Source organism: Chenopodium album, chromosome 19 (genome assembly GCF_948465745.1).
Source record: "Chenopodium album chromosome 19, dcCheAlbu1.1, whole genome shotgun sequence".
NCBI lineage: Eukaryota > Viridiplantae > Streptophyta > Magnoliopsida > Caryophyllales > Amaranthaceae > Chenopodium > Chenopodium album.
In genome coordinates this window covers 36,490,791-36,512,321 of record NC_137852.1, presented here as the reverse complement: position 1 = coordinate 36,512,321, position 21,531 = coordinate 36,490,791, and the positions used below count along the sequence as shown (strand labels likewise).

The 21,531-nt window shown below is 35.5% G+C and overlaps 2 protein-coding genes across 2 annotated transcripts; one reads left to right on the top strand and one right to left on the bottom strand.

Moving 5' to 3' along the window:
* Positions 1-2,410: 2,410 nt before the first annotated feature.
* LOC145593606 (putative ubiquitin conjugation factor E4) lies at positions 2,411-10,735 on the bottom strand. The gene is made up of 16 exons (XM_081649881.1): positions 9,607-10,735; positions 8,291-8,495; positions 7,818-7,969; positions 7,424-7,721; positions 7,086-7,238; positions 6,450-6,653; positions 6,252-6,364; positions 6,032-6,146; positions 5,246-5,335; positions 4,957-5,160; positions 4,753-4,848; positions 4,504-4,626; positions 3,681-3,773; positions 3,420-3,584; positions 2,983-3,072; positions 2,411-2,902 (listed from the first exon to the last, which is right to left on the bottom strand). The coding sequence occupies exons 1-16, from the start codon at positions 10,473-10,475 to the stop codon at positions 2,723-2,725; spliced, it is 3,150 nt and encodes a 1,049-aa protein (XP_081506007.1). The 5' UTR covers positions 10,476-10,735; the 3' UTR covers positions 2,411-2,722.
* Positions 10,736-13,308: 2,573 nt separating this feature from the next.
* LOC145595339 (uncharacterized) lies at positions 13,309-21,099 on the top strand. Its single transcript, XM_081651731.1, has 5 exons — positions 13,309-14,891; positions 15,525-15,709; positions 15,807-15,977; positions 16,524-16,976; positions 20,490-21,099. The coding sequence occupies exons 1-5, from the start codon at positions 13,397-13,399 to the stop codon at positions 20,916-20,918; spliced, it is 2,733 nt and encodes a 910-aa protein (XP_081507857.1). The 5' UTR covers positions 13,309-13,396; the 3' UTR covers positions 20,919-21,099.
* Positions 21,100-21,531: the final 432 nt, after the last annotated feature.

The window sequence follows — 21,531 nt, the reverse complement described above, 5'->3', positions numbered from 1 at the left end:
GTTCCATGAATGTAGGATGATTATTGTGAAAAACCCTTCTACCACAATCCTTGATGATGGCGTGAACTGAATTAACATAGGACATCTTGTTGTAAACAAATTAAACTCAATATTAAATTTAATTAGTTGTTTCAAACTGGATAAAAATAGGTGAAATCAACATCTTGTTTAATGTTAGACTCATACAATACACGGACTTCTAAACAGTTTTTGGTAAATGCGTTGTATCGTGTCATTGCCCTGTTTGTGTTCGAAGTTAGACAGGTTGGAACCCCAACGGACTGACCCAACGGTACCGTCTTGTTGTATGGACATGTTCAATTAATCGTGTCTAAAACCCTTGACACTAAACCGCTTCTTTCATGTCCGGTTTGTGTTGACGTGTTGTCGTGTCATGAGTAAAAATGTTTGCATCATAGCCCTCATACAAAAAAATATCATAAATTCCAAAAATTATTGGTTATTTTTCTTAAATGGGTTGATTTGTATTAGTTTCTTATTGGAATTTTCAACACTAACTCGGTCTATTTAATTAAACGTGTCGTGTTGTGTCTTAATTAAACATGTTGTAAACCCTTAACATTCAATTTTTTCGTGTCGTGTTATTTTTTAGCATCCTTTAATTTGTAATTGCATTAAAATTAAGTAACATTGGAGCATAAAAGTTGTAAGGCTACAGTTTCCAAGCCATAAGACATTTTTTTCGCTCACATTACATGAAGTTTTTAATGCTACCAATTGTGCCCGGAAAACCACGCATTTTATTTTGGTGAAGGATTTCCCTTAAATCTTCTTATGTACTTACCCCTTAAGTAAAAAGTTGCAATGACTTCCTTGAGATTGTTTGACCTATGTGTGTATATTCATCTATATCATTTGGAGCTAAACCATACAGTAACATTTTTACTATAGTGGTGCATTTCTGTAGTGGTGATAAGCTTAGCCTTCAGTTGCATTCTTACGCCGGTTGAAGAATTGATCCCCCCTCAACCACCTTGTTATGTTCATAATGCGACATAACAAAAGTCTATGCATTCGAAATCTACGACAAAATTGGTTGTCGTTAATCATTATACACTGTATGACCACGAAGTAATCATTACACAATTGTACATGCCCTTTCTCCCTTTCTTTACCCCGAGGGCTCCCGGACACATTCAATTTCATTTAGAGGTTCGGCTTGTGGTGAAGTGTTTGGGGAAGCATTATATTTGATAAGTGGTATGTGACGAAATCATCAACTAGGTGATCAAATTCATCATATTAATCTGATCAGAATAAGAACTTGAGCTTGAGCTTATGGTAAACATTATTTTATTTGTTTGATATTTGAATGTTTTACATGTGGTTCTTTAAGTTTGAGTGAAAGATCTATATAAAGTTCTGAAACTCAATGTATAGTTATAGTTATAAATTGACTCTTCAATGCATAATTAAACAAACAATTGAAAAGGGACATGACTACTTATTTAAGATATGAATTTTCAAAAACAAATAATTGAAAAGAGACGTGATCACTAATTTAAGATATGACTCATCAATGCATAATAAAACAAAAAAGCTGAAAAGCTACATGACTACTTATTTAAATTATGTTTTCAATGCACAATAAAACAAACAATTGAAAAGCGACATGATAACCTTTTAAAGATATGACTAGAGGTGATCAATGAGCAGGTCAGGCCTCCATTTGGACCAAGCTTTGGGCCGGGTGGACTTTTCGGGCCAATTACGGGTCGGTTCAAACTAAAAATGCATAAAATCCATTACCAAACGCGTCCAATCTTTATTACAATCGGGCCGGGCCGGAAAATTCTGCCCAAAATCGGGCCGAGCTCAGTGTGATCAGCTCTAAATATGACTCATCAATGCATAATAAAACAAACAACTGAAAAGAGACAAGACTACTTATTCATATATGACAGTTCAATTTAGGTTGGTCCCCGCCTTTGTTACCTTCATTTCGCCCAAGCCATGAAGAGAAACAGGTTTTCCTCATGGGAAAATCTTCATTTGCCCATTGATGTAGTTTCATATCTTTTTCTACCACTCATGGACATTTTTTCACCCATTGGTGAGAATGCTCTCAGAAAATCGGGTCAATATTGGAACTGAGTCACAGTCAATTTAACTATGAAGCTTATTTCTCAAGTTGGGTATTTTTTTGCAAGAGGAAGTGAGACTGAACCTTTGGCACAACAAGTTTCTTAACTTTGGCACAACCAACAGGAATAGTCTTATGTTCTAGAATCTCTTTTTTTTGTTGACATTTTTTCACTGTTTCTCTCTCACTTATGCCCTTTATCCTTTAGGTTAAATTCAACAGCAAGGCTCAATCCATTTTGAGAGCTATGTGAAGCTCTGATATTGAAAATGAAAGAAATAACCATCTACAATCGAGCCCATCAAATCTTCAATTTGAAAATATGAATAAAAATAAGAGTTCAGAGAAGCATTAAGACATCGTGCATAACCAATAAACAAGGCTACCTAAGAATGAAAATCTTCGGCTAACTATTCGCTTCATACATATTTACATTGTCATCATTGATCAAACTACATTTCTTTCAAGTATATCATTCTTTTTCTAGGATTTGACAGCTGAAAATGATCCTACTGATACCTTTACAAGCGCCAAAAAGACACCTCGAGAGATGGCTTTAAATCTTATATTCGAGCTTAACTTATCAAGCTTTGGTGTACCCTAAATTTTATTAGCTAGTCAAATCAACTGCATATCAGTTGTTGGGTTTTGTATCGTTCCCTTGGTGCTTTGCAGGAGTACATCATCATCTCGGTTCCTAGTTGAATGACTCCTGACAAATTCCTCGATTTTTGCCTTAAGCTCAAGATCAGAAATTAACATGTCTGGATTGAGTGGGGAACGGTTGAAAGGATCAGTCTGCAACAATATACAAGAATTCAGAAAGAGCTCAATAGAGTTAAGCAGTTAAGTACAAAACAAAGCTAAAGAAAAATTACGCTGTCACTTAGTAGATGCCTCAAGATGACCGGACGATCAACAGTAACTCTTGAAGAAGGCAATATAACTGGATCCTTCATCAGCGTGTACTGCATCAAGAAATAGATATCAGCAAAATCATGTGTAATCACAAGCACTACCTGGTGTCCAATATAAATACACACCGTCTAAACTCCTCATAATTACGGATGTGGCAAGTTTAAAGAGAAGTCCAAGTTGTACAATTCCAATTCTACCTTTAAAGTGTTTTTGGATGATAAAATTTTGAACGAGGGAGGGGAGCAAGGTAAACTAGAAAATGGGCCTCTTTACTCTAACTTCTATCCCAACACCTTCATCTCACTAAATTTTTGTCAATAGTATATGTGACTTTAATTCTAGACAGCGGGAGAACTTTTCTGCATTACAGGATTAAACATCTTCCAGCAAATATTACCTGAATTGGGTCCAAGAATTCATCAGGTATATCACCGAGAGCATTCTCGGCATCCAAGGCTTCAACAGCTGCGGCTTTAGCTTTTGCACCAAGTTCAACAAATTCCTGTATAATCCTTCCATCTTCTCCTATTCTTATAAGAACATCAGCTGCAGCACTAAACAACTGGAAAAGAGAGACAGAGAGTGAGCCAATTTATAGATAGACAAGAGAGCACAAGAATCATTTAAAGTAAACAAGCAAAATAATTCTTTTAAGCACCTGTTCATTGTAAGACCGCCCATCCCTGGAAATTGCAGCAGGGAAAACATTTTTCTCATCTCCTCTTGCCAGATTAACATAGATGTTGACAATCTAGACAAAATAAATCAAGCAGGGATCAAGGTCATATAATAAGTGTGAGAAATTGGCTAATTCCTCATCCCATTAATTAAAAACATAAATAAATTAAATCAACTTTAGTGCTCCCACATATGATTATTGCATTGGAGCCACACATAGGTACTAATTATGTGAGCAGTTAATAAATGTTTTGTAATTGTACTTTCAAAGTAATATCAACTATATGAGACATGAGATGTAGGGAGTAATTACTGAATTGCAAACTCAAACAATTTGTATACACGTAAAGGATACTGTCCAGGACAAAGTGAGGATTTCCCACAATGGCGGATATAATAACTATATACGTGCAAGGCAATCCTATGCTTGTTGTAAGCTTCTTTTTCGGACACACTGAAAAGTGAAAAGTGATAACCTCATCCTGTACATAGCTAACCTAATACAGATTGGAACATAATAATTCCTCTGGATTATTTATTAATTTTTTTTTTTTAATTCACCATTTGGACTTTGCCACAATTCCACACATTCCTTTTTGACGGTTTGACCATCTTTTATGTTTTATACGCAAGGGAAACAGTAATCCTGCGGGATCTTGTTATATTTGTCTTGATTTATGCTTTCCAAATATCAAACTTTTGTTAATGATCAAAGTTTTGCATTGGCAACCTTAAATCACCAAAAGGTACAATTTAAAAAACAGAAGTAGTATTTAATTGAAGGAGAGAAAAAAACGGCTGACCTGTTTAAGCAGGTGTTTTGGGCGGAACTCATACTTCTCAGGATCCTTCAAGCTTAAGGATTTCCTTTGGGGACCCACAAGTTGTAGCAAGAAGTAATTAAGCATGCTGGAAACTCTTTCAACCTGGGTGCAAAACGTAATCCATGAACAGGAAATTAAATATTTACTAATTAAAAGTCGTGGCTTCAAACTATAGAGAGCGATCAAGAAGATGGTAAACTATAAACAATAATAATAAAAAATATATACCATTTCCGGAAGAAGCAAAGGTGATGTAATCTGTTCTGAAGTGAAAGCCAGCAGACTAACATCTTCATTTGCCAATTTCATATCAATTCTAATTATCTGAAGCACCAAACATCTTAATTTGGTTAGGTAGCTGAGATATATATACAATTATAAAGGAGAAGGGAAAGGCGGAGAAAGAAATTTTGTAATATAAATGAAACTGACATTCTCTTGGGAATGGAAAAGACGAGTTCTCTCCTGTCTCTCTTGAGCAGGTCTTCGCTCCCATTCAGCAGTATTGGACATCTCAGCTTCCAGTGCTTTAAGTTCAAGGATTTTATTTAGACTTTCGTCAAGAAGGTAGATACTGTCGTTAATCAGGAAGTTTAAGAAATTTAGGTAAACACCCTTTTCTTCCTCCTTTGCAATCTGAAAGAAACATACATTCGTGAAAATGTAAGTAAAGGTGAAAGAGGACAGCTAATTCGTTGTATAACTGAGGAACTGTCTCTACCTGTCTCCAAACATTACGATGACTAGGAACCTGCCAAAGGTATTCCAGAAGCTCGGCAATATTGTGGCGGATATTAAATTTATCGTAGAACTGTATGCAAACACAAACAAAATGTCTTTGTGAGTTTCCTTTACAAAATTGAAGAGTCATAATCAATATAACATTCATACCAGGGTTTTTAAGTCAAATTGTTAAGAAAATTGTGTTGCTATATTTTCTTCTATAGTTTGGTTTTGGGGTTGAGCCTAAACAAGCCCTTACAAGTTTGCACAAGGACAGATAACAAGCCCATACAAGTTTACACACGGACAGATAACCACACCACGTATAGGATATAATACTGTTCTCTTATGAAGTATAGACAGTGGCCTATCCCTAAAAAGTTTTTCCAATTCATTCAGATAGGTTTGATGCATACATTCTGTGACACTGATTTTATTAAGATCTTCAGAGAAAGCTGAAATTTGGGGAAGGGGGGGAACAGATCATAAAGATTGGCCCCTCCATGCCATTCATTCCCCACCCCCCCCCCCCCCCCCCTCTCATTGTTTCCTTCTCTTTGTGTCTCTATATTTCTCTGTGAATGCATGTTCACGTTTGCAAATATGGCACTTAGGCATTCAGATATTTGTGTGCCTTGGTGATGGTGAATATAAGATGGAAGTTAATTTTATAATGTTACAATGCCCACACAGATAAAGTTTTTTTGTTTGGACCAAGTGAGGAGATAAACAGAGCAAATTAACAAAAGAAAAAGGCATATGCCAGCAAATATTGCAATTTTACCTGTGTGTGAGAGCCCGTGAATTCAATGTCAACGTACAGCTTTAGAAGATTCTTGACAAGGTATTGCAAAGATAATTGATGCCCTTCAAATAGACTAGCGGTTGCAGAAGAACCACTACAAATGCAGGAGACACGGTATTAAAAATGACAATTAAAAGTAATGTTACGCAACAAAATCAAAACATGCAGGGCTAAAAATCTAGTTAGGCTCAGGTGATACCTCCTACGAGGCATCCAACCATTTAGCACTTCGACCATTTTTGCTCTTAAATAAGGATTTCTAATATATTCAGGGCTAGCCATAAACATGATGATAAAGTTCATGAAATCGTCCTGGAAACAGACAAACATGATATAGGTCAGAGATAATAAAGAGAACAAAGGAATCTTTAGGGAAATAAATCCACCCGCTCCTTACCAATATGACACCATCCAAAGCTTTTGGGATTCGAGATGCAAACATCAGCAACTCCATGGCATCCTCCACAAAATGTTCAGGCATACAAGAAAATTCCATAGGGCAAGGTGAAGGCAGGGGCAGGTTGAAACCACCAACTAAGCCAACCAACCAGACCACCATTAACCGGCAAAAAGCTAAAGCACGCTGGATAAGGTCCCCATCCTACAAAGCAAGTATTCCAGTAAGTATAAAACTGCAAATCGAAATATATAGAACCAGTTTCATACAGATGCTAGTATGCCACCATAATAAAGAAACTGAACACAGAATGAAATATAACGGGAACATTGTCATAGTTTGGTTGAAGAGCTAGCATTATAAAGGCACAGAAGAAGCTAATATTTTGTAGTGATGCATAAACAACACCTTGAAGTATCATCAACTTAAATCACTGCAAGGAACAACAGTATACCATTCCTCACTTCAACCATGATGGCAAGGAGGACCACTTATGTGAAGCAGTTATTTCTCTTGTACTCCCCAAAGAAACCAAATTCACTAAAGCGTTATCAATTAAAACCAAGTACCCAATACACTGCCCAGTGCCCACCAACAATATGCAGACCTGACAAAGAAAATGAGAGGAAGGCATACCCTAAGTATTTGTGCTTCATAACACAATTTTTCTCGTGTATAGGATTCAATTTCTTTTTCAAGACGATCTATATCTTGCTTCAACTGAGGCGTGGGAGCTTGTTCTTGCATGGCCTTAAGGGTAGCCAGGGAATCTTCTGATCTCGACATATCCTGTAAGAGTAGCAAACAATATGAACTCCACAAGAACAGAGAAAATCAATGCAAAGAAAATGTAGGATAATAGTAAATCATCGACAGGATAAAGCATTACAAATAGATATAAATCCAAGAGATTAAAATTCAGGCTGCTGAGCAATAATACTATATATATCAGTCACCACCTCTTAAACTCCTACCTGGACTAGATGCTTGAAGTCAGAAAATGCTTTTAATAACCCTAAGTTTAGAACCCTTGCTGTCATAAAGAAGCATTCACAGATGAATGGATATTTAGTCTTATCACCACTCGAAACTGATCGTACATTCTGAGCAAGGGGTGCACCAGAATTAATGCCAGAGCCAGTGGCTTCCAAAGATGTCAACAAGCGATTATCTGTAACATTATTGACAGTAGAACCATCAGATCTTCCGACATTAAGCTCAGAGATGTATGCAGAGACCTCTTCTGATGAAGCATGCAGTGCTGTAAGTCCTCTGAAAAGTGTTAGCACAAAAACTGTAAGAATGATTTCTTAAGAAATTAACTTTTAATAAAATAAAGACAGGACTTTGCAAAACCATGGTTCTCACTTTAAGTCCATACGATTGCTATAAAACACATAGTTCGGATCGATTTTATCGCGTTTTGAGAGATTAGCATCTAAAAATGGTTCACAAAGCCTGAGCATAACAGCGCTGAGATTGACAAACATTCCAGAGCTTGCACAAGTCATAGGATCAATCTGTATACAAATTCATAAACAAAACAATCAGAGTAATCCCTTGAGAGAGTTGCGGGTGGAATTCTTGAGGTTCTTAATACACTCTTAAACGGCAATAGGGCATGCCAGCACACAATGTGCAAAAAAGCAATGAGGAAAAACGGCCAAAGTTAGCAAGCATTTGTTGTATTAGCTATCAATTTATCATACTATCTCCGGTCGAAATTACTCGCAACTTTGGGGTATTATTTGTGAGAGAGAAAATATTCCAAAGTTGCGAGTAATTTGGACCGGAGGTAGTATATGACAATGCAGCAATGGCAGATTACAAATGACACTTACCTGCAAATGCGCCCTCGAGGAATTGTTATTGATCACGGCTGCTAGAAATTCTAAAACATTTTCTCGAGTATCTGGTTTTTTCAGAAGACAAAGAAGAACCTCATGCAGACCATCATATAAGTTATTCATCACAGTCTTTATGGTAGCGAATGATGATAGTAGATCAGCTGGACGACGAGAGGATGATTGAGAGAAGCACTGCTCACTAGTAAAAACAAAATAAAACAATTTGGTCATTAGTATGATATGTGCAGCAAAGCATCCATGCAAAACACAAGGTTCAGCAATAGTCTTGTGTGATATTTGTGGAAAGCTTTCCTCCATTTTTACTTAATAATTTGCAACACTTAAATGTCACAATACTTTCAAAAATACAACTTTTGGTAATTTATGAGTGGAAAATGCCTTTTTTTATCCTTAATTCTCCAACCAACCAATTTTGACTCAAACAAAAAATGACCCAAAAAAATATAGGATGCGTACAGATTAACATTTTACAACAGATCTGAATATGACCTGTGTCTAAATAACAAGATTTGAACTAAATATTTACAATAACAATGTGTCCTGAGCCAGAACAAAACATCCCATTGACCAAATTTAGACGTTCACTTCTAATTGCCCGATTATGAAATGGGTTAGAGGCCAACTTCAGATATCAAACTTCGTGGAACAAATAGAAAATAAAGAAATAAAACTGAAACTTTCATTAATGTAGGTAGCTTGAGCACATTAATAAGAAGCCTATATTTCAAACTGATGTATTAAGTCTACAAAGAGTCAAAGAGGATTAGAGGATGACACATAAATCTTCTGTTTGTTTATTCATTGTGTTGATCAATTGTTTTAGCATACTTGTATGTGTAAAATTGATCCTTAACAGGACATAGGTAAACAAATCATGTAAGAAAGCACATAAGCATGAGGAACCACAACACCACGAGCCAACAAGGGCAAATGCTGTAAATAACTTCGATCAATAACAAACAACGACAAGCTATTCTTCTTAGAATTAAAGCAGACAAACACCTTACCATTCTAACAACATAGTTTGACACAAAGATAATGTCTTTTACATCTATCCCCACCACTAAGGCACTAACTAATATCACAGTTCTTTAAGCACCATACCATCATTAAACATAATATTATAGTAATGCAGTATTATGCATTCATTGAAACCATATAAATCATCCAATTAACCTCAAACAAGTTCCATACAATCTCACTAAACACATACAAACAGAATTTCAGCAACAAGCAGAAGAAAATTACAAAACTAAGGCAACCCATCAAAGCAGATGAAGGAAACTCACCCAACTTCAGGTTCACTCTTGAAAAAAACAGTATCAGGTAAGGCACTAATATGAAAGAAAGGACCCAAGATGCTAGCAACCTCCATAGCGCGACCGTTCAAATACGAACCCGATGGCATCCACCATCTATGAGTGACTAAAGACTTTGCCCCAGCTGGTAAACTGACTAAATACAACAAAGCCCTCAAGGGCTGCTGAAAATTCCCCAATGCTGATTCTCTCACCACTTTCTCCCTCAAATTATCATACAAACTCTTAAAAATCGGGTCCAAACTATCGAAATCTCCCTCCCCAAAGAATTCATCCAAAAACCCAGGTGGGCAAGTTATCCCACCACTACTCCCAGACCCTCCATAGCTATCAATTACGGCCCCGCCACCGACATTCGAATAAATCAATGGCAACAATGGCGATTGCTTCTTCCTCATCAAATTAGCATTGTCACTAACAGCAGTATCATCCATACCAGGAAACATATCAGGGTTTCCTAAATGAATCCTACAATATGAAACTGCCAATTTTTTCGCTTGCTTAACAACTAACTCAATTTCAGACCTTAAATTTTTATCTTTCATGTTCATAATCTTCTTCTCTTCATCATAAGCACGTCTATAACACCCAACTAAATAAGAAAAAGGCGGTTCGGCATTCGGGAATTCATTGGAAAGGCGATCAATCAAAACCCTTTCCATCAAATCCCTAGATAACAGCAATTCCTTACCTTCGCTAAGAATTTCAGCAGCTGTTAACTCAAGATAAACTACTCGAGAATCAGATTCCATTGAATCAATCAAAGATACAAGAAATATCTTCCGAAGAATTATATCTTCAATTTCTGCTGGCGATCTCTGGGGTTTCTGGGTAGCCATGATTATATGATTGAATCAAAAATTGAGTATAATAGTGCTGAATTATACTAGTAGAAGATGAATTTCGATTAAAAACTAGGGGTTTGATTGAGAAAAAGGAAGGAAATTGGGGAAAATTAAGAGGGTTTTGACTGAATTTGATGATTGTTGAAGTAAGAAAATTGTTGTGAGGTAGAAAAATTAGGGATTTGGGAAAAATAAAATTGGTTGAAAAAATAAAAAATAAGAACAATGATGCTTGCAGCGCAGGAAAACTCCAGTAAATAACAAGGTTGATGAAGATTTATAAGGAGGTTTGGATAGTTTCCTAATTTGAAAAGGAATAGGAAAAGGATTAATCTAAATTTTATCTTAAAAAAAAAAAAAATTATCTAAAATAAAACTTTTTTTTTGTTTTTGAAGAAAAAAATATAACTTTCTAATAAAATATTAATTGTGAATTTGTGATGGTAAGCTTAAAAAAATAATAAAACAGACGTTATATATAAAAAAAATTATTATTTTTTATTCAAAAAAAAAACAAATTAATATGATACTAGTATTTTTACTTAGATTAGACCCGTGCGATGCACGGATTGCAAAAATTACTGAAATGAAATAGCTTATTCTATTATTATTTTCCCGTATACTTATTAATTAGATCATAAAAACATATATTTCATTATAAATTACATGAGCTATAACAAATTAGGGCTTATTTTTTGGTTTTTTGTTTATTAAAAGTATATATAATATATGTCACATAATGAATAAAAAATTATTTAAACTTATTAAAATCATAATAACTTTGAAAACTGACAACGGTAAAGTGGAAACACCTTTTTCTTTTTTTCCTGTTTTTGGTTTTTAGTTACCAAACAAAAAAGGAAACTGAAAACAAAAAATGATGCCAAACAAGCCAAATTTAATGAGTTAAGAATTAAGATAATCCAATTAAATTAAAAAAATAAACCCAAAAAAGGTTTGTTAGTGTAGATATTATTTTGTGGATGAGTAGATTGATCAAGAGAGAGAAAATTTATTGTAATTAGGGAACTTTTAATTATTTAATTTAGGAAGTTATTTGAGATAATAAAAGATGATAGATTAAATCATAACATTTTTGAATCAATTAAAGACATATTTGATTGAATATTGGCGATTGAGTTACAAATCTAATCTAGACATTAAACAACTTACCACATTGTCAAACCTTGAAATTATTAAAGACATTCTTATATCAATATAATTTTGTAAATAATCATCAATCACTCAATTATACAAGTCCACACTTTTTTTTTTTTTTTTTGACAAGAACAAGTCCACACTTTTTTTTTTACAAGTCCACACTTATATAAAAATAAAAACATAAATATCAAATGCTTATAATTACAATGTTTGATTAAAATAGCAACTCGGTGCAACGCCCGAGTTACACACTAAGTACCTAGTAAAAAAAACCTAACCTAACCTATACTCCTAAAATTATCAAAACATGTAAAAAATTATCAAACTACCAAGGAAAATTTGCCAATTACTACCGCGTATTAAAGCCATTTGAAAATTACTACCGCGAAATAAAAAAACTTGTGATTTACTACTACAAAAACTTTTAACAATTTTATTTTACTACCAAGCTCCACTTTAACTCAATTATGACGTCACTAACTCACGTTTGACCCCTGGTTAAGCAATTAAACCACATAAAAAAAAATACATCTAGCTAACCCATGGTTACCCCTATAAACTAACTTAACTAATTAAACCTCCCATTTTCCATTCTTTCTCCTTCTTCACCAATTGTAAAATCCCTCAAATTAAAGTTGTTTCTCTAAATTGACCACTAATTCTTCCCATCTATCCTCTAATCGATCCAGGTAGACGTTGAATTTGTTTAATTTTCCTATCAGAAATTAAACTTTTATTGTTTTCGATTCTAGGGTTTGACGTTTTTTAGGGATTTTGCAACTTAGGGTTTTTTTATTGCGATTTTGGTTGATTAGCGTAGCGCTATTGTATTTTTCTTTGAATTAAACTATGAATTAAACATAATATGTGATGCAAGTTTGATTTTTTTGTACTTTATACTTGTGACATGAAGATATTTAGAGGGACAAGGTCAATGGGTTGGAAATGTATGTGTGGGTTGAAGGCTTCAATTATAAAGTCCTAGACCAAAGAAAATCCAGGAAGAAGGTTCATAACTTGTCCAGATTTTGATGTGGAAAACAATACAAAGAGACACTCTACAATAACATCATTCTTTTTGGGTCCTCCTCCTTCAATGGTCCCTATTCTCTCCTTCATTGATCGCATCACTGTCTGCTCAATTTAGCAAAGAAAATATTTTTTTGCAGAGTAATTGTCACTTGCAGACTGTTCATCAATGGAGTTCAAAGCCAGAGTATAGGAAACACAGAGAGAGAAAATTTGGGTTGGGTTAATGGAGGTAACCATGGGTTAGATTAATTTTATTTTCTTTTTATTTTGGTGGTTAAATTGCTTAACTAGGGGTTAAACTTGAGTTAGTGACATCATAATTGAGTTAAATTGGAGCTTGGTAGTAAAATAAAACTTTTAAAAGTTTTTGTGGTAGTAAGTCACAAGTTTTTTATTTCACGGTGGTAATTTTCAAAATGGCTTTAATCATGGTAGTAATTGGCAAATTTTCCAACTACCAATACTGATTAACACAGCTCAAACCTATCTGAATTTTTTTTATTCAAATATTGACTTATTTAACTCTAATTTATAAATAAACTCGACTCGATTCAACCCAACCTGACTTCACTAAATTCAACCCAAACACCCGAATTGACACTTTAAATTAACTATGCAGCCTTCGACCCCCAACTAGCGGCTACTCTCACTAATCCCCTTCTCTTTGTTTCCCATCTTCTCTTTTCTCTCGTATGCTCGACGAGTAAAGCAGTGCTTCTGCCATGGCAATAGCTCGAGAATTGTACCCTTCAGAAGACGACCTTCCATACGAAGAAGAAATCCTGCGCAACCCCTTCAGCCTCCGTCTATGGTGGCGCTACCTTGTCGCACGAACCTCTTCTCCATTCAAGAAACGCGCAGTCATCTACGAAAGAGCCCTCAAAGCCTTACCTGGAAGCTACAAACTCTGGTATGCTTATCTTCGTGAACGCCTTGAACTTGTTCGTAATCTTCCCATTACACATTCTCAGTATGAAACCCTAGATAATACTTTTGAACGTGCTTTGGTTACTATGCATAAGATGCCCAGAATTTGGATTATGTATTTGCAAACCCTAATTGTTCAGAAATTGGTTACTCGTACTCGTCGTACTTTCGATCGGGCTCTTTGTGCGTTGCCTGTTACTCAGCATGATCGAATTTGGGAACCCTATTTGATTTTTGTTAGTCAGAAGGGGATTCCGATCGAGACTTCGCTTAGGGTTTATAGGAGGTATTTGAAGTATGACCCATCTCACATTGAGGATTTTATTGAGTTTTTGGTGAATTCGGAGCGGTGGCAGGAGGCGTCTGAGAGGTTGGCTGGGGTTTTGAATGATGATCAGTTCTTTTCGATTAAGGGGAAGACGAAGCATAGGCTTTGGCTTGAGTTGTGTGATTTGTTGACTAAGCATGCTACTGAGGTTTCTGGGTTGAATGTGGATGCGATAATTAGGGGTGGGATTAGGAAGTTTACGGATGAGGTGGGGCGGTTGTGGACTTCGTTGGCGGATTATTATATCAGGAGGAAGTTGCCGGAGAAGGCTAGGGATGTGTTTGAGGAGGGTATGATGACGGTGGTCACTGTCAGGGATTTTAGTGTGATTTTTGATGCGTATTCACAGTTTGAAGAGAGTATGCTGGCGTATAAGATGGAGAGTTTGGATTTGAGTGATGAAGAGGGAGAGGATGGTGGGGGGGATGAGGAAGAGGAGGAGGTTGATATTCGGGGGGATGTTGAGCTGTCTATGGGAAAGTTTGAGAAGAAGATCTTAAAGGGTTTTTGGCTGCACGATGATAATGATGTGGATTTGCGGCTCGCAAGGTTGGAGCATTTGATGGATAGACGTCCTGAGCTAGCTAATAGTGTTCTTCTTCGTCAAAACCCACATAATGTCGAGCAATGGCATCGGAGAGTCAAGCTCTTTGAGGGTAATCCTACTAGGCAGATATTGACCTATACTGAGGCGGTCAGGACTGTGGATCCTATGAAGGCAGTAGGAAAGCCTCACACTTTGTGGGTAGCTTTTGCTAAGCTGTATGAAAGTCACAAAGATCTTGCTAATGCTAGGGTTATATTTGACAAAGCAGTACAAGTGAATTATAAAGCAGTGGATCATCTTGCTAGTATATGGTGTGAATGGGCTGAGATGGAGTTAAGGCACAAAAACTTTAAAGGAGCACTGGACCTGATGCGGCGTGCAACAGCAGTGCCCTCTGTCGAAGTTAAGCGTCGAGGTAGTTATTTTATTCCCTATATTTGGTACTTTAGTTTGCCTGTCTTGCCATTGCAACTTGTAGTAGGTTCCATTCTAATTTGATTACGTAGTATTTTCTATTGAGATTCCTGCTACCTCTATGAAGCTTGAATTTCTTACATGGTACATGTGTATGCATATGATCTATAAACTTATGCACCTTACTGTACTTGACTTTTGCAATTTTTCTTGTCATAAAAGGAATGTATGACATTTGGATGTAGTGTATCAGTGAAATTATCACTAAGATTCTAACTACCCCTTGCTGCTCTGAAGTCCTAACCAGATAGAAATGTATTTGGTTTAGAAAGGCTGTAATTGAAATTTGGCTGAATATCTTTGCACTTGTGATTTTTGCTATATCTTTGGGTATCAGAGTGGTGTTACACTTGGTATGAATAAATTATAGTTTGATTTATCTCTCTCTTCCACTCTTGTTGGGTGGGGGTGGGAAAGAGGGTGGGTTGGGCTATGTTCATGGAGATTGCGCTGAATGCTGATGCTGCATTGTTTTTTTAGTAGACTCACCAGACACTTAATTAGGTGCAGTATTCTGATGTTTGTTTTCTTCTTGTCCAAGGGGACTATGAGCTAACTTTTTGTTCTTATTCAGTTGCTGCGGATGGTTATGAACCTGTGCAGATGAAGCTGCACAAATCATTAAAATTGTGGACATTCTATGTAGATTTGGAGGAAAGCCTTGGTACTTTGGAGTCCACCCGTGCTGTGTATGAGAGCATATTGGATATAAGAATTGCTACTCCCCAAATTATTATAAACTATGCAATGCTTCTGGAGGTATGGCATTCTGTAAATAATTTAAAGACACCCTGTGTTGTTGTTGTTATTGTTGTTGTTGTGTTCTGATCTTTTACTTTTTTTTTGGTGGCTACAGGAGCATAAATATTTTGAAGATGCTTTTAGGGTGTATGAAAGAGGTGTGAAGATCTTCAAATATCCTCATGTGAAAGAGATATGGGTTACATATTTATCCAAGTTTGTTAAGAGATATGGGAAGACAAAGTTGGAACGAGCCAGAGAGCTCTTTGAGAATGCTGTTGAAACGGTATGCCCATGTTATTAGTTCAGCACACCAATTGATATCTGTTATGGAACAGTGTTACCTGATAGCCTATATTCTATTCCTCATTTTTTAATCACAGGATTTTGTTTTGAAATAGCATTAGTTTATATTATGAACGCCTAGTATTAATGTCTTAAATTGTTTTGAATAGCCTTTGTCTAAAAGTGTTTTCAGGGTATGGTTTCATGGGATTCTATTCCTTGGAAATCTGTGATTTGATGGATCTCATTCATTCTTTTTGTGCCTCTAGCTCGAAACATGTGATTTGTGGCTTCTCAGGAAATGAGATAGATCCTAACCTTTTATTTTATCCAGCTTGAAGGAAGTTATTACTTTTAATTATATTTAAGGGACTTAACTTTTTTTACTTTTCTTACTCTTACTCCTATTTCTGTTTCCTAATGCTTATACAGATGATGGAAGTTGATTGGTCCAGTTTTTCAACTATTATGGATATTTTTCATGTTTTGTTCTCCTAAACTTTCGTTTACTGAAGCTTGATTGTCTGACATTTTTGATATATTTTAGGCACCTGGGGAATGTGTAAAACCTTTATACCTGCAATATGCTAAGTTGGAGGAGGACTATGGCTTAGCAAAGCGTGCAATGAAGGTTTATGATCAAGCTACTAAAGCTGTTCCAGCTAGTGAGAAGTTGAGCATGTACGAGATCTACATAGCTCGTGCAGCAGAAATGTTTGGTGTGCCAAAAACCAGGGAGATATATGAGCAAGCAATTCAATCTGGTCTTCCTGACAAAGATGTGATAACCATGTGCATGAAGTATGCTGAACTTGAGAAAAGCCTTGGAGAGGTTGACCGTGCTCGTGCAGTTTATGTATATGGCTCTAATTTGGCAGATCCAAGAACTGTTCCTGATTTCTGGAATCAGTGGCATGAATTTGAGGTCCAACATGGAAATGAAGACACCTTCAGAGAAATGCTCCGCATAAAACGTAGTGCTGTTTCTAGTTTCAGCCAGGTACGTTCATCTTGTAGCCCACTTCATTTGGTGTTAAATCTACCTCCATAATTGTTATTTGGTAGTAGCGCAGTACTGGTATCTATTGATGCTCTTAACCTTTTTTGTGTGTGTGTGTGTGTTTGTGTGACCTTGCTAATGTTAAGTATTATCGGGTGTTATCTAATTGCATAAGAAGCTAAAGGGTGTTTGGGTGTGTGTGTTTGCATGTGTGTGTCCTGCTAATTTTAAGTATTGAGTGTTATTTAATTATATAAGAAGTTCAAGGGTTTTGTTTCCAGTTTTTGGGTTAAAGATCTCTTAAACGTGACCTCTCCGGACCTGAAACCTTGTCATTGATCAAAGAGAAGTTTTGCTTTAGTAGTTGTATTAGTTTTATGGTGCAATAGGAATATATTTTCATGTCTTATAAGTAAATATATCAGATTGCATTAAATCTTGCTGGAAGAATAACAAAGCATTGTGATCCATAAATTTTCTGTAGAACACCATATCTTACTCCTATGCAGTGTCCTTTAGATCTTACATTGCCCATTCTAGAAAAATATAGCTTGATTAATGATAACGCAAAGCTTGTTCCCCATTGGCCATTTGAATTTTAGAAATGTCTGGAACAGGGCATGTATGTCAGCTTAACGAACACACCCACATTATTTTGCTTGAGAATTGTAAAGTCAGAAATTTAGAAATATAAGTAGTAGATTGAAAGAACTACTTAAGTTAATTAATGATAACTCATTCAAAGCTTGTTCCCCATTGGCCGTTAGAATTATAGAAATGTCTGGACCAGGGCATGTGTGTTGGTTCACATAATACACCCACGTAATTTTGCTTGAAAAATATAAAGTCAGAATTCAGAAATCCGAAGTATTAGATTAAAAGAACTACTCCCTCCATTTCATAATGATGTTCCTGTTTACGTAAATCGATGCAAATATTTGATCGCAAATATCTTTAATCTCACACTAGCAAAAAATATAGCTTGAGATAAATTAAGAAGATTCCCTCTAATTTTTAATAATCAAAAAATTCCAAATGAGAACATCATTGTGAAACGGAGGGATTACTTCAAAATCCCTCTTCCCTATGCAAAGCCACTGGGTGCAGAAATGTGTAGACCATGGACAAAAAAAACCTACTATACCTGTCAGAACTACCAGCATTCATTTGCAAATGCTACAATCTGAAAAAATATGCAAGTGGTGAGAGAAACAAATTTAAAAGTACAAACTAACTCTTGACTTCATACTCTCCTTCATCAACCCAAGAATTATAACGTTTATTTTGGGTTAAAATAATTCTAGAGTATTAACTATTCAGATCTTGGGAGGTTCAATCACCAGTTATGGAGTGGAGGGAATAAGAGAGAGTTAGAGGAGGGGGAGGGGGTATGAGACATGTAAGGAGATAGGTGTTCGTGAAATGCTTACTGGACATAAGAAGGCTTGAATTGTGGAAAGAAGTGACTGTGCAACGGTGGCGGATCCAGAAAATTCTCCTTATGGGTTCAAAGTCACTAAACACATATATAATATAATAAACAAATAATATAAACAAATTACAGATAATAATTTGGGTGTGCACATGTTTATAAAATTTACGATTGCTCTAAATGTTAATTTATCTTGCCCCACACAACTTTCCGATTTATATAATTATAGGTCACATTAATTATGAACTGATTAAATTCTTAAATCTAATGTAAGCATATTCAAAATTAACAATATTTCAATTTCAATAAACACCAATTTTACATTTAATTAATATATAAAAATTCTAACTCAGTCTCTTAAATTGACAACATACATGTAAAATTGTAAATTATATTTCTAGTTCTACCCTACAACGATAATATCTGAAATAGTAAAATTAAATACTTTGTAAAATATATAATCAGTTTTTGCTTAATTAAAATAAAAAAATATTAGTCTTTAAATATACCTTGAAATGTTTTTGCTTAATCAAATACAAAAAATATTAGTCTTTAAATATACCTTTTGCTTAATTAAAAACAAAAAAAATATTAGTCTTTAAATATACCTTGAAATTTTATACAAGTTTCAAACCTTCAATAGACAAGAGCTGTGATGTGAATTGTGTGAAGGTCAGGGGTAATTGGGTAGTGTGGGTCTTTGGGCAAGTAAAAGTCAAAAAAGGGAAAATAAATTTAACATAAGTAGCTGGACGCATTAGAACTTGCTACCTTTTATGTGAAAGGAATGATTTCAACCGCTGGCTGTTGCAATAAGTAACACAATATGACGCATTGTATTTTATATATACTCAAATTTTTTACTTTTACAAAAACTTATCAATTGTTTCAGGGATCATCCAGTAAAGAGTTTTTTTTCCTCCATTTGCTTTCTTTCCATATATTTACCTTTAATTCATTTACACTATGTTTGGATGGAGAGAAATATAGGGAAAGGAAGAGAAGTGAAAAGAAAGGATACATCATCCTTTTCATCTTATTTTAGCTCAAAATTATTTTGTACTCCGTTTATTTTTTTAAGTTGTCTATTTTGTGTCGGCCTATAGCTCAGTCTATTGGTGTCAGTTCCCAAATTATAAGCACTTGTTTCTCTGTTTTGTATAGTATGGTAAATTTGTTTTTGTCTGTGTCTTTTTGTTTCCACATCATTACTGTGCTTTAATCATTTTACTGTGCCAATTGACCAAATCAATCATTTTGTTTAGCCCATGTAAACTAGTGTGCAATAACTTTACTTGCTACCCACTTCATTTGATTTAGTATAGTCTCTGAGTATATTGGTATGCATTGGCTAATTACTGCATGCTTGGTTCACCTTTATTTCAATCTATTACCATCTTCCTTCTAGATATTGCCTCAAGCCCTCCACTCAGTGTACTGATTCATCACAGTCCAATCTTCCATTCATTCCTTGGCGGGGGCTTTAAGTTTCAATGTTTTTGGTATCACATAATATTCTAGGACAATTAATTAATACTACACCACCTTGGTGTTTTCGGGGGTGGGAAGTTTGGGGAGCAGCTCTTGGGGAAAAATGGTGATTGATGGATGGAAAGAAGCTACTGATAGGTTAGTTGGACTATGGGTGGGGTTTGGTTTTATTCTCAAAGGATCAAACACCAATAAAAGCACAACATGAGTCCTTTCTTTATCCTAACAATGAACTTTTTGTAAGGGTTTCATTAATAAAAGCAAAACATGAGTCCTCTGCCTCTGTATTTTCTTTCCTTTTCTCCCACATTAACAATCCCCTGACATTTATGCATTAGTAAAAGAGATTGCTGATGTAAGTGAAAACATTAATCTTGGCTTGGATGCTTTTTTTTTTTTTTTTTTTTTTTTTGAAAATTTGAAATAGGAAGTGCTGGTAGTTTCTTGTAAAAATAAACAGTAATTTGGAATTACTTTGTATCTGCTCTAAGTTGCATCCTTTCTTTCATTTGGAGCTAGATTATTTGCTGTGCGGGTAATTTCATTGCTCAGAGCCTGAGATGGATTTCTAACCATTATATTCCCTGCAGACCCATTTCATCCTTCCTGAATTACTGATGCAAAAAGACGAGGTCAGCCTTGATGAAATTAAAAAAGCTGGGGTATCTGTTGATGACATGGCTGCTCTTGAAAAGCAGTTGGCTCCTGTAGACAATGATGTTCTAGCTAAGGATAAAGCAAGGACTGTTGGCTTTGTCAGTGCCGGAGTTGAATCTCAAAGTGACACTGGCAAAAGAAATGTAAACCAGGAGGAAATTGAACTACCAGAGGAGAGTGATGATGACGAGGAAGATGTGGAAAAGGTCGAGATTGCTCAAAAGGATGTGCCAAGTGCTGTTTTTGGCGGCTTGGCTAAGAAGCGGGATGACCCTGAGAAAGCTGAAGATGGGGAGGAGGTGAAAGGGGCTGATGCTCCTCTAGGTGCTCTTGAAAGATTGAAGCGTAGAAAGAAAGATTAGTGACTTACTCAGTTATATAGTCTCAAGTTACACTTGAATCTTAACATTTTGTAGCATACTTGTTGTAGATTAATTATTGGATCAGCCGATCTTGTTTTTTTAGGACTGTTTTAAACAGGAGGAATTTTTGTAACAATTGTTCATATAGAGTTGATTAAAATGTGAATTAAGCCCATTAAAAGCTAAATTTTGAATCCATATGGATACAGTATATGATTTGAACAATTGGACCTAACAAGTTGATTTTGTTCTAACGATCTTTCTGGATTTAATTTTCCTTGAAAACTGAAAGAATATTTAGAATCATAGAGGCGTAACATCGCTAAGTAGGTGGACGTTCTGTTCTTGACAAAATAATTACTAGGGGTTAATGAGTTGTACGCAAGGAATGAGGCACAAATGGTGCCCTCTTTCCTTTGCCCACTAATCTAATATCATATCATATACTTTCTTAGATCACTAATAAATACAAGTAAAGTTTAGTATTGCAGTCAGACCACAAGACAGTGACTCGACGTTTTAAATTTTTGTCAAGTGTCACGTCATATAGACAATAAATTTGCATAAACATGCCATATTAGATGTTAGGGTAAGAAACTAAGAAATATCATAT

What these genes read in the sequence shown, in the direction of transcription:
- LOC145593606 (XM_081649881.1), bottom strand. Translation starts at nt 10,475, where the DNA reads ATGGCTACCCAGAAACCCCAGAGATCGCCAGCAGAAATTGAAGATATA. An exon ending in CCTCGAGGGCGCATTTGCAG is followed by an intron (nt 7,970 to 8,290) that starts GTAAGTGTCATT and finishes ATTTGTATACAG; the next exon opens with ATTGATCCTATGACTTGTGC. An exon ending in ATGAAGCACAAATACTTAGG is followed by an intron (nt 6,654 to 7,085) that starts GTATGCCTTCCT and finishes CTTGCTTTGTAG; the next exon opens with GATGGGGACCTTATCCAGCG.
- LOC145595339 (XM_081651731.1), top strand. Translation starts at nt 13,397, where the DNA reads ATGGCAATAGCTCGAGAATTGTACCCTTCAGAAGACGACCTTCCATAC. An exon ending in TGTCGAAGTTAAGCGTCGAG is followed by an intron (nt 14,892 to 15,524) that starts GTAGTTATTTTA and finishes GTTCTTATTCAG; the next exon opens with TTGCTGCGGATGGTTATGAA. An exon ending in CTGTTTCTAGTTTCAGCCAG is followed by an intron (nt 16,977 to 20,489) that starts GTACGTTCATCT and finishes TATTCCCTGCAG; the next exon opens with ACCCATTTCATCCTTCCTGA.